Raw genomic sequence first — 18,325 nt, 5'->3', positions numbered from 1 at the left:
ATTTGGATGATAAATGAGACGATCACATTCATGTCGTACTTCTTTGTGAAGAGCTGATACCCTCAGTGCTATCATGTACCTGGTAGTACCAGAACAGGATGCCAATGATAAAAAAACCACTTGGGCAGATGTTTATTTGTTTAATTAAACTTCCAGATCATATAAAGTTTTGACACACACCTTTGCCCCTCTGTGCATGTATTCTGTAACTTTAAGGTTGCTCTGCCATTCTGTTATTGCTTGTACTAATACTCCAGCCATCTCTGAACACATTGTGGGTTGGCACTGATATGCTGATTTGTTAGGGGTGAGACTTTTGCTTGACATTCACTATTAGCTAATATAAGAATAATCAAAATGACTTCTCCACTTTGCACATGTCCTGGCAGGCCGCACACCTTGATGGGTCCGAAGCGCTGGACCTGGTGTGTAACCTCGACGCTGCAGGCAACGCACATGGAGCCAGGCTCCTCTGTACCGCGTTGCTCAAACGCAAACTGCAGAACGTGGAGAAAGACTCCACTTGGTAAGTAAAAGAGAAAACCCATCGAGGTGATTCCAGCTCGAGGTGAAAATACTTTACCGTATGATACTGAAAAAAATTTGAACTCTCGTTGATCTCAGATCAGAATTTCTCAGCACATAATCTACGAGTTTCACGACGGCAACGTTCCAAAAAAAAAATCCTCGACTATTTCTCTTTATTTTTATATTTCTAAGGTGTATCAAATGGAACTTATTTATGTTTTCCACTTTTGATAATTAATTCACTGTGATGTGTTTCCCATCCGATCACTTTGATCATGATGCCTGCATCCCAGGTTCCAATCCCATATGCGGTGTTTATTTGTTCAAATTGTCTTAATCTACCTACCTATAATTTGGGTAAAATGACATTGTAGCACGTCTTGTCGTCCTACACGTGACAATGTGCTTGAAATCTCCCTCTTTGCTTTGTAGAGAAACAGCATTGTGTTACGGTTTTTAGAACCTTCACTTTTTAAATTTTAGTAGATGTTCCCTTATAAATGATCCCCTGTAAATATCCCCATCATTTGGCTTATTAAAGATCGCACCCTAGTTAGTCCATGTACAACACGTAGAGCACCATAGGACCTCTCTGTAGTTATTTCATTATTATGTGTTTCAGTTAAGGATCTGTTCCCAATAGTTCAATCTGCGTTGCATTAATTAAATAAGATAGGCCCCATTCCGTCCATTTTGCTCTCTCTCTCTCTCTCTCCAAATTGTGTTACTTTGCTTGCCAGCAGCGTTCGCTGCATTCAAACGCCATTACGCACGCGGTCAAGCCGGAGAAGAAGGGGGCGGAGCGCCGAGACCGAGGCGTGGCCCTTTCGGCGAGCCAACCAGGGCTGAGGTGAGCTCATTGATAGGCGTGGCTCGATGAAGCGCTGCTTGATTTCGACGCGGGCTATATAAGCGCAAGCGCGGCACCTTTACACAAGAAGGGAGAGAAGTGCAGTTGTTGAAAGAAGCCCAAGAGGAGAGAGGGCACGGACTGCGCGGAGGTTGGGCGAGATTGCATCATCGATTGTATTGAACTGCGCATACGGCCGTGCAAAGGACTACCCCCCCCCCCCCCCCCCCGCCGCATATAAGGTCCGACGGCGTGCCAACAGTACGCGCTCGCCGCTGCCGCAATGCGAGTCAACACCCGGAGCCGGACTCGAGTGAAGCTGGAGCCGGACCTCGACGCCTACCATCTGCCGGGACCCTGCTCCTCCTTCGAGCCATTCCTTCCTGCCATTCCCTGTCGTGTAAGTCTGTTTGTTTGTCCGGGGTTGTAATATGATTGTTTTAAGGTTGCCCTGTGTATCTGCTTCTTCCTCTTCCTGTACAGTCCTACCTTTCATTTCTTCCTTGGTTTTGGTTTTGTAGATCGTGAATAAATACCTGTTATTCCTTACTTTGGTTTCTTCTTCCCCCGATCGCTTTTGTCCTTTCCCGATTGAGTACCTGTGGCACGATTCGGCCAACCGCTATAGTCGGGTTTAGTTCTCTTGTTAACGGCCCGAGTCACAGCTCGCTTCGCTCGGCGCATTCCAATCACGCTGCGGCCTGGGTGGGAGTATTTCCTCGCTTACGACCGGTGGTGGTAATTCGGTAGTAAGACGGGTTGGGCTTACAACCCTACTCACCACCGACCGGAAGTGACGTCATGCCCCCAGGACCGGTCGGACGGCCAGCTTAACAGGACAAGGGGATTAACCCCCCCTTGCTAACGGGAGTGCCGTCCCCCGGATCCATAACAATTGGTGTCAGGAGTGGGATTTGGACCCGAACCAAATTTTTAAAACATCTTTAAAAATTTGGTCAAATGGCCGACATTTTATTAAAACATCTAAATTTTAAAATCGTGCCATGGATGATCAAGGCGATCGGGTGCAGTTAGGGGAGAATGAGGGGTTAGAGGCAACCCAGGACCCCAGGGAGGAATTGGGAGAGAGGGAAGAGGAGAGCAATGAGGATGCGGTAGAGGGGGTTGCAGGTGCACAAGATGGCGGCGCCTCGCATGTGGTCGCGGCAGCCGCGCCCACTGTACCAACGTTAAAAGACATGCAAACATTTATGGCTGAAGTGTTGGCATGGATGGTAAGGAGGAATCAAAAAATGGACGCCATGCTAAACGAAACAGGGTGTGATACGGAAAAATTGAGGGCAGAGTCAAAAAGGGAGGAATCCAGGGGTAACATGGAAGCATTGGGGAAGGACATTGAGATGGACCGCGGATCGGGCGGAAAGGTTGCGGGAGTACGGGACGAGGTAACGCGACTCGAGGAGCGCGGATTGAGCGAGGTGGAGCAAGGCAAAGTCACGTGGACCGGGGTAGAAATCGCGACCCGGGGTATGGGGAAGCCGGCGACCACCGAGGTAGAAGAGAAAATTTTATTAGAGCCAGCGGTCGTCGAAGGAAAAGAAGATAAAGGAAAATAATTAATTCAAATTGGCAAAGAAACCGAACAAATAGTCGAAATTGAAATTGAAAAGACGACAGAGGAAGCCCAGGAATTGGAGGGAGGAATGGAAGACATGCAAAGTCTCGGCTCACACCTTGATGCTGTGCTTAACCCAAATGAAAGTTTGCAAGTGTTGGAGCGAAGAGGAAGAAGCGCCCAGGTGTTTTTTTTTTTTTGTTTTTTTTTTTTTTTTTTTTTTGTATACTGAATCGAGGCTCGTGAAAGAGCTAACATTTATTTCACAAACAAATCAACCAGACAAACAAAACACAAAAAGAGGGAGCGGAAGACAAGATGGGGAGAGAAGGGGAAGCACACAACCACAACATTTGAGAGCAGGGAGAAGTGTGGGAGGGAGAGGGCTTGGGGGCAGGAGGCGTGGGAGGGGGAGGGCGGGGGGGGGGAGAGGTATAAAACACAAGGGGACCAAAATGAGTGGGGGTAGAAAAGATCAAGGTTTTGGATGGGGGAGGATAAGAGATGGTGGTGAACAGCTGTTTTAAAGACCTGGAGGGTGCAGTGGGATTGAAGAGAGTGAGGGAGTTTGTTCCAGAGGCGGGAGAAAAGAGGAATGAAGGAGTGAAGGTGAGCAGAAAGTCTTGATTTTGGCAGTTTAACCATAAGAGGGTTGCAGGCAGATCTTGTGCGACCTGTAGGAATATTTGGGGGACAGAGCCCAGAGAGGGCTGGGGGGGCAAGGCCAGAGAGGAGTCGGTAGAAGACGGAAAGACCACCAACCTGCCTGCGATGAGTGAGTGAAAGGCCCTTGGAGTTAGCTTCATCGCGGGAGATTCCAATGATTCTGAACGCTTTGGTTTCAACAGCGTGAAGACGGGCTAGGTGTGAGGCAGGAGCACCAGACCAGAGGGGAGAGCAGTATTCCATAGAGCTGCGGATGAAAGCCTTGTATGTGGTGAGGAGCTCAGGTGTGCCAAGGAAGGACTTCGCATGACGGAGGATGCCCAGTCGGCTACTGGCTTTGGAGGCCAGATTTGAAATGTGGTTTTCCCAGGAAAGATCATGGCAAATAGTGAGACCCAAAAGCTTGAGTGACAGAACTTCTTGGAGAGGATTATTCAGAAAGTGGATGGGAGGGTTTTCCAGTCGGTCTTTTCGGAGAGACATCGTAAGAGTGTGAGATTTATCAGGATTGAAAGACATGTTCCATTTGTTTGCCCAGTCTGTGATTTTGTCCAGGTCTGCAGAGAGTGAGGAGGCTGCAGACTGCTGATCTGAGGGATGAGGAATAGGGCGACAGAGAGTATTGTCGTCAGCAAAGAGATAGAGAGGATTTTCAAGAGAGTCAGAGAGATCATTGATGAAGACCAGAAAAAGCACAGGGCCCAGAACACTACCTTGGGGAACTCCAGCCTGAACAGGAAGAGGAGATGAGAGAAACCCATTCAGGGCCACACGTTGACTACGACCAGAGAGGAAGTCCGCCAGTCATGCGTGGAGATTTCCATGGATACCAAAGGAGGAGAGTTTGGTGAGCAGAGCAGGGTGCCAGACCGTATCGAAGGCACGTGAAATGTCAAGGGAGACAGCTCTAATTTCCTGTTTGGCGTTGAGGACCTCCATCCATTGTTGAGAAAGCAGAAGCAGCATGTCCAGAGTCGGCCTGTATATTGTGCGGGGAGATTTTGCAGGAGGATGTTTGGCGCAAAAATAATTTTCGCACGCTTGGGATCGAGAAAGCACCCGGGCGTTGGTGGAGGGTCTCTTGTGAGTGGTGAGTGGAAATGGCGCGCTTGTAAGGAAAAAGTGTGCGTCGGAGAGTGAGTGTGTGACAGAGTATGGGAGTGATACCGGGTGCGAGAGCGAATGCACGTCATAGGGTATGTGCGAAACCGAGTGTACGGAGTGCGACACGGAGAGTGAGCTGGTTGTGGCGCGTGTGCAGGAGGGCACATCGGAGCGCGTGATGGGGAGTGTTACAGAAGATGTAACCGGAGAGTGTGCGCAAGAGTGTGCGGTGGTCATTGGGTGTGTGCAAGAATGCACCCCCATGAGTGGTACGGAGTATGTACCGGGAGAGGGTGCGCGAGAAAGGTGTGGAACGGAGGGGTGTGTGAGGAAAAAGTGTGCGCCGAGGAGTGAGTGTGCTGTCGAGAGTGAGAGTGAATGCACGACAGAGTGTGGTGGTGAGAGTGACACGGAGTGCGAGTTGGTTGTGGTGAGTGAGAAAGAATGTACACCTGAAATGGTCGAGCGTGTGCGGGAATGCACACCTGAGTTGGTGGTGAAGGGCGTGATTGGGTGTGCAAAAGAGTGCACACCCATGGTCGTCACAGAGGATGTGACCGAGGAGTGGGCGCGAGGAGGTGTGTTGAAGTGTGCGAACGACGAGTGTGCGAGGAGGTGTGCGGTGGTCAGGTGTGTAACGAAGTCTGAGCGGAATGAGTGTACCTGGGTGGTGTTTAAGAGAAAGTGCAATAACAGAGTGCATGGGATGTACGGAAGGCGTTGGCGCGTGAGAATTTGTGAGTATGGGTCGAGTCGCGTGTGGATGTGAGCATGCGAGTAAGGCATCGACGTTGACCGGGGCAGTGGTTCGGCCGACGTATAGCCGACGCGAGCCCTCGGTCCGTGCCGGGCTTTGTGTATTGCGGGAACCGGCGGGGATCGGTGTCGCGTCGCTCCTGTTCGGAGCGTCGTGCACGATTCGCGCCGGGCCCCGCCCCGCACGGTCGAGTCCGCGCTTTGCCGGGCAAGGCGACCGGCCCGGTTCGAGGGGAGGTAGGAGGGGTCGGAACGGCGCCCCCTTATGGTGGCGGCGTTCCACCCGGGCAAGGCTGGCCCACCGCACATGGGAGCGAAAGGCCCTGCGTAGGGATGGTGCTTTAAACCTTGAACCGACGAAACCTCCTCCCCTGGATCGAATGCCGGACGGACCTAACCGCAGGAGACCAATCCACCCGTATTCATTGCTCGGCTTTGCGAAGCCGAGCTTTGTACATGTAATGACGCACGGAGGCTCAAAGTTTAATGGACGATGGGAGGGATAGTGAATTTGATTGGCAAATTTGATGGGCAAATTTGATTGGCAAAATTGGAAATTGATACCCAGTGTCGGGGGGTGGTATCTTGACCATCCCTCACATTGTACCAGGGCACATGAGCATTAGGTTATGGGGGTGGCTGTGAAAACTAGCCCGGGAGGGTTAGGTTATTGTTCGGATTTAGAAAGATGACCATAGGTAACTGTAGAGTTAAGTAGCGACATGTACCTGTAGAGGGGACGTATCAGATTAGTGGATTATAATGACGTGGAAGCGCTTAGTAGAAGGGAAGACTGGGGAGCGCGAGTTTCAGAAGGCAGTAGTCAGCTTAGATGATGCAGTGTGTGTGCAGGAAGTTCTTTGTGGTGAGCATGATGATTGGCATGATTGTGCATTGAGCAGAGTATGGTGAAAGGTGTGATTGTGAGTTGTATTGAATGAATGGTCCTGGAGGAGAGACGGGTGCAAGTGCCACCAGGTGTACAGGTGACACCAGTTGTGTGGGCACAGGTGTGCAGGAGAAGCACAGGTGTATGGAGAATGGTTGGATGAAATGAATAGCATGGAATACATGGAGTATGGAATGGATGGTGTGGAGTGAGTAGTGTGGAATACGTGGAGTGGAGTGGTTGGTGCGAAAGGAGTGGATGGGGAAGGTGGACCCCTCACGAATACCCGGGGAGGGTAGTTTAAAAGTAAGTAGAGGGAGTAGGTAAATTGTGGTTGGATATTGGCATCTGTGGTGCGAGTAGTTGCACAGCGTGTTGGATGGGTGCATTAGTGGAGTCAATTGGCTGGGCGTGTGGCCTGTTAGTGTGTGTATGGTTAAATGGGCACTCCGCCACTGTTAGTCTGTCGGCCAGGTGAGGCTGCAGGTAGGCTCTGGGAGCCAGTCGAGTTGTTCAATGGGGCCCGAGGATCCGGAGGACGGACCCGGGTAGCCCGACGCCAGAGAGGGCGGTAGGGGGTGAGAGCGCCAGAGGGCCTTCCCCAGGTAGGTTCGGGTAAGGAGCAGGTAAGCTCGGAGGCAACTACAGTGGCGGAGGTGTGCAGGTGAGCGGACCTGCTGGGAGCGCCACACGACCCAGCCCGGAAATTGTGCGAAGGCACAGGGTGAAGAATCGGGGGAGTGAGACCCCAAATTGGTGAGCACCACAGTTTGGTCAATGGGAGTTCGGTTCTTAGAACCACATCGTGTAAGATGGCCAATGGTTTGGCAGGGAAAGATCCCGGGTCGAGTAAAAGTGTTAAAGTCACTTAGAAGTATAGTTAGGAGAAAATCTCTTCGCACCATCAACATCCGCTCACCAAGGTGACAGGACTCCACACCACCGGTTTGTGCAAATGTTTGGAATGGTGACGCATCATGACGTGGGGGTGACATTGTGCTTGTTGTTCCATCTCTTCCTCCTTTGGAGGAATTGATGAGAAATTGGGCTTGATGGCAAATTGGTTAGAGGGATTGTGGACGAATTTGGTATTAGGGGAGATATGGGGAAGACAGGACAATAGAGACGGAATTGGTAAATGTGTAAAATTTTGTAAATATGGGGTAAGGGGCAAGGGTAGATTAGGTGACGGGGGGGGGGGGGGGGAACGTACGGTAGGGACGAGCTTTCTCCGCTCACTCTCCTGCGCACCTCACCTCTGCATTGCCTTGTATTAATGTGTACCCTTGCGACCTTGCCCCGATGCTTGCTGTGTCCTTCTTTCCCCACTCACGGCTTGTTCTTTTGGGTCCGGGGGGAGTGCGCAGGTAGCCGCAGTTGTGTGCCCGAGCCGCCGCTGCACAGCCTGCCTGGACCGATACACCACCTTATGGACCACGGTTCTGTGGCCAAGCACCACACTTATGGACCCCACGTGTTGGGGCCTGGCCCCTCTGCTGGGACCGGCCATGATGGCCAGAGAAAAGTTTGCTTGCGGACCACGGTGAGGTGGCCCCTATGCCATACAGGTGGACCACCCTTAGTTGGCCCCTGTTGGCCATAAATTAAAAAAATTAGACGCTTGTGTGCCCTTTTTGTTATTTTCAAATAGGCAGCAAACAAAGAAGAGACAACATCAAGAAACATCGGGCCAGCATAGCAGGAGCTGACAAGAAGAAGGCCATCAGTTTGTTTTATTGAAATGTGTGAAATGAGCACTGGATGGTGCTTTGTGTGTTTTATGGTGCTTTGGTGCTTTGGTGAATTGTAATGCGCTTGTGCTCGGGGGTGCACTGCAATATCAGTTGTGCATCCCCGGGCATGTGGGTATGGTGTATCGGTGCAGTGCAGTGCATGCTCCTTCCTCTTGCAAAAGATCTTTTTTTTTTATCTCCCAAAATGACAGGTCCTGGGTTCGCATTGTAAATACCAAGTAGTGTCTTGTAAATGATGCTCCCCACCGTATATGTATAGTTTGAAGACCATTCCGCAATTCGGTTATTCTGTGGGCGTGAGTCTGTTAGGTAGGATGCAACGTAGCAGGCGGGATATACTTAGTTGTTTTAAAACTGTCACACTCAAGGGTAAGGTTAATAGTAGAGGGTTCCGACACCAGAGTGTCACATTAAGTAAAGTTATTTCGGGCCGGGACGGCCCTAGAGGAGAGACGGGTGCTGTGTTTCGGTTTTTAGAACCTTCACTTTGTAAATTTTAGTAAATGTTCCCTTATAAATGATCCCCTGTAAATATCCCCATCATTTGGCTTATTAAAGATCGCACCCTAGTTAGTCCATGTACAACACGTAGAGCACCATAGGACCTCTCTGTAGTTATTTCATTATTATGTGTTTCAGTTAAGGATCTGTTCCCAATAGTTCAATCTGCGTTGCAGTAATTAAATAAGATAGGCCCCATTCCATCCATTTTGCTCTCTCTCTCTCCAAATTGTGTTACTTTGCTTGCCAGCAGCGTTCGCTGCATTCAAACGCCATTACGCACGCGGTCAAGCCGGAGAAGAAGGGGGCGGAGCGCTGAGACCGAGGCGTGGCCCTTTCGGCGAGCCAACCAGGGCTGAGGTGAGCTCATTGATAGGCGTGGCTCGATGAAGCGCGGCTTGATTTCGATGCGGGCTATATAAGCGCAAGCGCGGCGCCTTTACACAAGAAGGGAGAGAAGTGCGGTTGTTGAAAGAAGCCCAAGAGGAGAGAGGGCACGGACTGCGCGGAGGTTGGGCGAGATTGTATTGAACTGCGCATACGGCCGTGCAAAGGACTACCCCCCCCGCCACGTATAAGGTCCGACGGCGTGTCAACAGTACGCGCTCGCCGCTGCCGCGGTGCGAGTCAACACCCGGAGCCGGACTCGAGTGAAGCTGGAGCCAGACCTCGACGCCTACCATCTGCCGGGACCCTCTCCTCCTTCGAGCCATTCCCTGTCGTGTAAGTCTGTTTCTTTGTCTGGGGTTGTAATATGACTGTTTTAAGGTTGCCCTGTGTATCTGCTTCTTCCTCTTCCTGTACAGTCCTACCTTTCATTTCTTCCTTGGTTTTGGTTTTGTAGATAGTGAATAAATACCTGTTATTCCTTACTTTGGTTTCTTCTTCCCCCGATCGCTTTTGTCCTTTCCTGATTGAGTACCTGTGGCACGATTCGGCCAACCGCTATAGTCGGGTTTAGTTCTCTTCTTAACGGCCCGAGTCGCAGCTCGCTTCGCTCGGCGCATTCCAATCACGCTGCGGCCCGGGTGGGAGTATTTCCTCGCTTACGGCCGGTGGTGGTAATTCGGTTGTAAGACGGGTTGGGCTTACAATCCTACTCACCACCGACCGGAAGTGACGTCATGCCCCCAGGACCGGTAGGACGGCCAGCTTAACAGGACAAGGGGATTAACCCCCCCTTGCTAACGGGAGTGCCGTCCCCCGGATCCGTAACAATATTTACCTCCGCCACCAAAGGTGGATGGAGGTTATGTTTTCACCCATGTCTGTTTGTCTGTCTGTCTGTTTGTCTCTCTGTTTGTCTGTCTGTTTGTCTGTTTGTCTGTCTGTTTGTCTTGTTTGTTTGTGAACAAAATATCTCAAAAAGTTGTGGATGGATTCGGATGAAATTTGGCAGAGATGTAGCGTATGTCACAAGGACGAAATGATTAGATTTTGGCGAAGATTCAGATCCGGCTACTATAATTTTTTAAAGTGATTATTCACCATTGGGATACATACATAAACCAAATTGGGATACATTGGGGCCAAAAACGACACATAGCAGGATATCTCAAAAAGTTGTGGATGGATTTGGATTAAGCGGTGGACCGGTTGGGTGTCTGACAAGGACAAATAGATTCGATTTTGGTGAAGATCTGAATATGGATTCGGATATGAGAATTATTTAATTTTTTAAGGGATTCTTCACCATTAAGTGAGATGGCCAACCAGGCAGAGGTATATGCTCTACTGAGTGCCGTTCTAGTTAATTGCTGTGGTTACCCGACAAATTGCAACTGGTGAAGTCGATGACATGCCTTCACAAAGCCCCATGCTTCCCACTGTAGCAAAGTTTAAAGATGGCAAAAAAAATTACACTAGGAATGACCCAAGAACAAACTTTGAGGTGGAATAGTTTTCCCGTTCTGCCATCGTGGTCCTAAGGAGGAATGAACCGGTTCAAATCCAAAAATTCGTCACATATTTCATGCATCTGCTAATTGGACTGACTTTCATTGCACTAATTGGACTGTTGAACTCTCGCTCCTTTCAGTAGGTAGAATGTTTCATTTTAAAATGACAATAATTGCATTTGTTGACACTCGACCTTTTGACCCCGCCTCAAGGGGCGTGGCCAGAAATAATACTGCGCTCTCACCTTCTTGCCATCGTGGCGATCATAACTACCAGGTTTGGTGAAATTATGCCTGTAGTGAAATTATACCAAGGTTGAACCCAGGAGAGTTACTCGCTTCAGCCACTGAAGGGCGTCTAAAAAACCTGGGACGTCCGCGACGCCTAGCCACTCCTGTGACATTTACTTTACATGTAGTCTTGAATGGTACGTATATGCTAGACTCGCACATATATACAAGACTCGCTTGCTTTGACTATTATTATCGGTCCTCTCTGTATGATACCGAGATCCTGATATCTATTGCATGATTGTATTTTTACAGGATGATGCCAAAGATCTAATTGAGATTAAACCTACCTATGGGACAAAGTTGTGGATCTGGTTGATTTTCACAACAATGCCCAGCCATTTAGGAGAAGCAGATGTGTGACTGACAGACAACCCATCACCCCCAACCTGCCCCTGTTTTCAAAGTGGGGGAGGGGGGATAAAAGATTGTATGACGTTTGTTTTCCATCATGTCTTGCATCAAAATGAGTGAACTTGAACCTCACTCACTTTGATAAAGGTCGCCATGCATTGCCGATTCTCCAACAGAATGTTCATGAACATTTTTAAAGACAGTAATATTGAATTGTACAATAATGTACTTATAATGAAGGGAAAGCTGTTGTAATTGAGTGTTTTCAAAGCATTGACTATCCGAGAAAGTTCCCGAGCCGACGAATCCCAAATGAGGTCCTAGCACTCAAACTATCTTGGAGGAAACTTTCTCAAACAAAAATAGTCTTCAGACAATTACAAAATTAAATATGAAAAATGAATAGATTATAAGGAAACTAAATTAAAGGTGGCAATGTTGTAAGAATTTACATATGTAGGAATTTTTTAAAGGTTATTTCACAAGGTGGACGAGCGACCTATCGGAATTTGCTGATATTTTCGATGCCGTTCCATGAATTTCTAAATCTCACCATCTTTCTGATTACTACCTCTTAGTTTTACCACCACATCAACTGAGGTATTTTCCCCAACCTTCACCCTCTTTTCCTTCTCTTATGCCTCACCTACTTCTTCACCTACTGTTTTCACTTTGCTCCATTTTGGCTGCTGACCCCTCACTCCTTGTTCTGTACTTCCATGACAATCCGAACCTGTAGGAAAGCCCAGCTGTACTTGCACTGTAAAATTTGAATATTGTGGTACATGTGAGAAAATGTCGTTTCACCAACAGGGAAGTAATAGTGCTGTGGAGCCAGCTTACACGAAGAGCTTGGCCTTCTGAGCCATCTCGCTTTCTTTCTGCTTGCCTTGAGCTTGGTTCAGTGGCACGTACAACCTGTCATCTCCTCTTCCTTATCCGCACAATACAGGCTGAGGTGAGTGCTCAGTTTACTTGATAATCTCCACTCATTCTGTTCCATTTTACTTGTTTTAGGCCTTCCCAGTAGTTTATCAAATAAGGCATCCCACCCCCACACAAACCTCCTTTACTTTCCTTGATAGGAAAACAAAATGCTAAACAGGTGTATTATATTTACTTAATATCGGCCATTCCCAAAGGGACTGGACAGGCTGTTGTAATCGGTCAGTATATCATTACGAGTCTGTACTCGGATCTATTCAATATACAAGGTGTCCACAAAGTTGCGCATCATCGGCGAAACATTTATTTGTAAGGTTGGCTACATCAGTTGTTCGAAATGTGTCCCACCAATCTCAAAATGATTCATTTTGAGTAAAGGTAATAAAATAATGAAGAATAAAGTTATAAAATCTTTTTAAAAAAAAATTACATTAGATAAATTAAATAATTTCCAATGATGCGCGACTTTTTGGACACCCTGTAGATCGTTCTTTCTCAACATATTATAATGTTTCTGGTTAATGTTAAATGTCAAAGCAGCTCACTTTACAATACCTCTCTCCAAATACCAAAATGAAACTAGAACAGCGAGCAATGATGATCGGCTTCCAGGCAAAATGGCTGCCATACCATGTGACTAACGTCATCATTTTCAATAAGATTTCATCATGGGTTGTCGATCATATCTGTAAATTTTGGTTTGGATCGGTTAAGCGGTTCTGGAGATATAGATTTTCATATTTTTTTTCCCTTAAATCCAAGATGGGTACCATACCACGTGACTGATGATGCCATAGTTCAGAATCATTTTTCCCCATGGGTAGTTGATCACACATATGAAGTATCGGATTGATTTGTTGAGCGGTTCTTGAGAATAGTTTTTATTTTTTGCTTAAATTCAAGATGTCGGCCAAACCACATGACTGATGTCATAGTTTGCAAAAAAAATTCCCCCATTCATTTGTAAACATGTTTCAAGTTTCGTATATAATCGGATAAGCGGTTTCAGAGAAGTAGATTTTTAATGTTTTCTTCTTAGATCCAATATGGCCGCCAAACCACGTGACCGATGTTTTTTTTCCGCAACTTTTATCCCCATGTCTAGTTGATCATATCTGTAAAATTTTGCGTTGATCCGTTCAGCGTTTCTGGAGAAGGTTTTTAAAGTTTAAGACGTCATAGGCAAAGCCAATGTAAGTCAAAATTGCAAAAACAAAATTCATGGTGCACTGAGTTACATTGGTATCGATAATGAGCTAAAGTTTCGTAGAGCTCGCTATAACGGTTTTGTCGGAATCGTCTCCACAAAATGTGTGAGAATAATAATAATCCTGGCAAGAACAATAGGCTTCCAGTGGGAACCTCACCAGAATCCTAATTAGCACAACATTGAGAAATAAAGTTGAAGTTCTTAACCCTTTGAGTACGTGATGTTTTTTTGATAAAAATACCGCCGGTACAGGATTAATTTGGCATTTTGGTACGGGAATGCAGCCACGTACTGACGATCTATTTATAGGTATAGTCGATGACGTGTAGTAACGTCATCTGTACACAAAACTTTTTCACGGGTTGCGGCACTGGACGTCATCCGTACTCAAAGGGTTAATCATCCAGCGTCAAATTCAATATTACATTTTTGGCAGGCTCCCTTCGGGGTGAACATTGAATGAACGAATTGAATGTAAAGTGATAAGAATTATTCGTGTTTACAGTCGCAATCATTTTTGTTTAATTTCGAATAAACTACATTTCTTTTGGTTCACAAACGTGTCCATTGGCGCTTGGGTCGGAGTCGGGTATGAGGGATTTTCATTGTATGTTCATAGTGTGGACTTATTTATTGAAAGAAACTCCTCTGCTATGTGGAGTGGAAATTAGTTCTGTGAATGAAAAGGCAAAACAAAAAAGGACCAATGAAAATGAATGAATATATGAATGATTGAATTGCGCTTTCAGTTCTTAATCGACAGACTTGTAGTTCTGTAATCCAATGGATCCACTTCATAAAACAAGGATACCATCCAGAATAGTCTCACCCCTCCGTTCTCTTGTTTTCTCACTCAGTGTCTTGTGTAAACGTTTGTTTCTGTTCCTCTTTGTTCTCATCCGTATAGCCATGCTCGATCACGTGCTTTGCTCTACCTCACCTCATTTACTTTGCACTTTTCTTACTCTTATAATATTTTATCTTGTGTACTACTGCTCGTCTCCCCTAACACCACCATCACTAACGCCCAACAGGCTCCACACGTCCTTGATAAGGCAGAAAATTATCGTGCTCTTCTTGATGTTGCCCAGATATTCCTTAGCGCTTCTCCTCTCAAACCTTTTCTCCTGTGTGCCAGTGTTATCTGTCCTGTGTGCCAGTGTTATCTGTCCTGTGTGCCAGTGTTATCTGTCCTGTGTGCCAGTGTTGTCTGTCCTGTGCGCCAGTGTTGTCTGTCCTGTGCGCCAGTGTTGTCTGTCCTGTGCGCCAGTGTTGTCTGTCCTGTGCGCCAGTGTTGTCTGTCCTGTGCGCCAGTGTTGTCTGTCCTGTGCGCCAGTGTTGTCTGTCCTGTGCGCCAGTGTTGTCTGTCCTGTGCGCCAGTGTTGTCTGTCCTGTGCGCCAGTGTTGTCTGTCCTGTGCGCCAGTGTTGTCTGTCCTGTGCGCCAGTGTTGTCTGTCCTGTGCGCCTGTGTTGTCTGTCCTGTGTGCCAGTGTTGTCTGTCCTGTGTGCCAGTGTTGTCTGTCCTGTGTGCCAGTGTTGTCTGTCCTGTGTGCCAGTGTTGTCTGTCCTGTGTGCCAGTGTTGTCTGTCCTGTGTGCCAGTGTTGTCTGTCCTGTGTGCCAGTGTTGTCTGTCCTGTGTGCCAGTGTTGTCTGTCCTGTGTGCCAGTGTTGTCTGTCCTGTGTGCCAGTGTTGTCTGTCCTGTGTGCCAGTGTTGTCTGTCCTGTGTGCCAGTGTTGTCTTTCCTGTGTGCCAGTGTTGTCCTCTTTTTTTCTTTTTTTTTTCTTGTGCACAATATCGAGGCTCATGTAAGAGCTAACATTAATCACATAAAAACAAACTGACACATAAAACACAAGATAAAGGGAGCGGGAGACAAGATGGGGAGAGGGAGGGGAGTACACAAGTATAACAGCAGAGAACAGGGACATCGGGAGAGGGCTTGGGGGGAAGGGGCATGGGAAGGGGGGCGGGGGGGTGGGAGAGGTAGAACACACATGGACACTGCAAGGACTTCCAGGAAAGAAGTCGGTATTTCAAGCATTTACGAGTGTGGGGAATATCATTAAAAAAAACTTGTCGAAGTCCTAAAAACTCCTAGAAAATTGAGAAAATTACTTAACTGTGTATCAAGCCACAGGATGTAACATTAAAACCTGTGATGTACAAAGGAACAACCTGAGGATGCAGAGAAGGGGTATATTCGTGTTAAGAGAAGAAAGTGGAGTGGAAGGGAGGGCAGAGGAGGAGGGATTTTGCAGGTGAGTTGTGGAGAAGGAAGGAAAGGCCCATCCACTACTGGCTAGATTGACTTTTTGTGCTGCAGCTGATGGTATTGTAATGTTGCATGATTCGTACAACTTGTCCAATTTGATATCAGGCAAATTCGACATTTTAGCAATTTATTTGCCATTGATCAATATTTGTGGTTAACGGTAAGGTCCATTCATGTATACATATTTGGAGCATGTCCTTGTCTCTTGATGAATTTTTATTTTCCTATAATACATATTTTTTCATAAAAAAAAAACTCAGTGACTTCACTCTGCAGAAATTGGGACATCTCTGAAGGACTTTTATATTCTTTGTTTCCCCCCCTGTTGTTCAGATGCCTTCAGATGGTCTTGAAACTTGTGTTCAGCTTTGTATCCGTGGCCTTCGTCTACAAGCCGAAGATGGTTGTGAAAGTGCGACGGAGGAGCCTGTCTCTGCTATGGTGTCATTGTGCCTGACCCTTGCTTGCCTGATGCCTGATGATGCTGAAGTGGGGCGAGCGTGCCTCTTAACACATTTCTTTGAAGATGTTTCGGTCATTACTTATCGAGCGCTGGAGCAGGCGAGCTGCAACTCAGAAGCGAAGCCCACATGCAGTGGCAGCCTTCCACCATCTATGCGCTGTGAGTTGCTTCTTCTTCTCAAAGCCCGTTGGCCGTTCGACCCTGAGCTGTGGGACTGGACCTCCCTCAGGCAGCAGTGTCTAAATATGCTCCCCAGTGAGGAAACCGCAAAGCTAGTTCCGGCAGAAGGGGACTCTGCCAAAGAGGAACGAACCTCGCCTGGAGTCGAGGAGCAGGAAGAAGAGGAAGACAAGGAGAAAAAGGATCAAGGTGATGTTAAAATGCCGTCGGATGATGGCAGGATATCTTGGCGTGAGGCTCTTGCTGCCACCAACTTGATGCCTGGCTACACGATCAATGCGCAACATCAACACCATCAAGGGGGGACTGGTATTGCTGCTTCAAAACAACACATGCAGCAGTCATTGATTAATCGGCCTCAAATTAATTCTGTTCGTATTAAGCACCGTTGCCGACTTTGCCGAAGAGACGTAGGCTCAGTTCGAATAGTACGGCATGCCAGGAAGCATTTTGTCACTGGTCAACCAGGCTGCCCACTCTGTCCAAAGAGGTTTTCAAACATCGAGGAAGCCACTTGGCATGTACGACTTCACCTTCGACGTGCACGGAAGGCTGCATTGTCAAGGACAGCACAAGAAAAGCAAACAAAATCTTCTCACATGATACACAGACTATTTGAGAGACCTCGTAAAAACCCCAAGGACAAAGACTGGACTCCTTCATTGGCAGTGCCATTTCATCGAGAATCTGATGGAAGCAGCGAGAGTGATCCTTCTAGCTCAAGTGGATCACCACAACTAGCCCGACCATCATTGCACCGAAAGGTAAAGAAGAACCAGCTCTACGGTGCAGATTTTGTCACGTTCAGCGATGACGGTACCTCGGATGTGGATGACTCATCTGATGCATTCTTTCCACCTGACCGCCAGCGCGTTAACGGTATCAATGTGACAGCCACAGAGGTGCTTGTGGATTATTTCGGTCCAACAATCGGGTGTGATGGTTTCCTTCGGCGACACCCCTGTCCATCATTACAATGCGATAAAGCATTCAAAATGTTCAAGACCCTGGTGGCACATGTACGTACTGTACATGCGACAAATACGAATGTGCAGCTGGCCATGGATGCACTGCAAGCTGGGCGCCGGCGCTGTTGTCGTTACTGTCGACGCAAGTTTGGGAGCACAGTGCATCTTCATGATCACCTATTCATCTCGCACTCTGGTCCAGCACCTTATGGATGCCCGCAAATGGATTGCAGTCTTCGCTTTGAGTCCAATGAGGAATTGGTGAGACACACTGCTGCTCATTTCAAGTACTGTGGCCAATGTGCTTTCCCAGGATGTGGCGAAATATTTGGGCGGAAGCAGTTACTTTATCGGCACGAAGCCAGCCATTATGAGGTTCATGTGCCTGGTGAGACTAGTGAAGGGACCGAGACCTCTTCACCTCCATCGCCACAGAGACCTCGTGGGCGACCTAGCTTACGAGGTCATCCTCCAAGCACTAGAGGCAAAATACGGTCTCTGACTAACACTTCAAGGACTCCAAAGACTCCAATAGCACAAATAAGAAAATCAAAGAAGCTTCAGAAGCCACTTAAGAAGCTATTTTGTGGCATTGACAGCTGCTTTAGTACATTTAACTGGCCCCAGAGCCTCCATAGGCATCTGGAAACTATGCATGGAAGACAGGGCCTTCCATTGGTGCGCTCCAGGCACGTTGTGCCTGAGGCACTTCATGGCTCACCTTCAAGTTCCCTATCACAAAGCATCATGGAAAGTATCAAGAATCCACCCAAGCCTACTCTTCCTGCACAAAATTCTGATATTTCGACTATTCTGATGAACCCCTCACCCGACATTGAGAGATCTGAATCCCAGAGGCAGCCCCGGGGCCGTAGGGGTCGAGGCCGTGGACGACACTACAAAGATCGAGAACCAACAACAGGGTGCATACATGACTGGGAAGCCCAGTGGCCAGCAATCATGCAGGTGAGTGTTTATGAGGTGCTGCGGAACCCTGCTCCAAACTATGTAGCACAGGGTTCTAATATTTTGGGTTAAATTATTTATTTTCTTGTTTTTCACCCTGCACACGCAAAACGAAAAGCGGGGTTAAGCAACTGTGTCATGTCCATCCGTCTG

The 18,325-nt window shown here is 47.6% G+C and overlaps 1 protein-coding gene across 1 annotated transcript in view; it reads left to right on the top strand.

The window, feature by feature from the left end:
- LOC137427200 (uncharacterized) overlaps positions 1-18,325 on the top strand; it is a 165,467-nt gene that overhangs the window by 61,753 nt on the left and 85,389 nt on the right. The window contains exons 6-8 of the mRNA XM_068116460.2: positions 390-526; positions 11,981-12,125; positions 15,929-18,172. Coding sequence (XP_067972561.2) covers positions 390-526; positions 11,981-12,125; positions 15,929-18,172 — 2,526 coding nt within the window. The remainder of the gene's footprint in view (positions 1-389; positions 527-11,980; positions 12,126-15,928; positions 18,173-18,325) is intronic.

The sequence above is a fragment of the Myxine glutinosa genome, chromosome 5 (assembly GCF_964187855.1).
Source record: "Myxine glutinosa chromosome 5, kmMyxGlut1.1, whole genome shotgun sequence".
NCBI classification, from domain to species: domain Eukaryota; kingdom Metazoa; phylum Chordata; class Myxini; order Myxiniformes; family Myxinidae; genus Myxine; species Myxine glutinosa.
The sequence above is the reverse complement of the archived record's forward strand: the minus strand, read 5'-3'. Positions and strand labels throughout refer to the sequence as shown.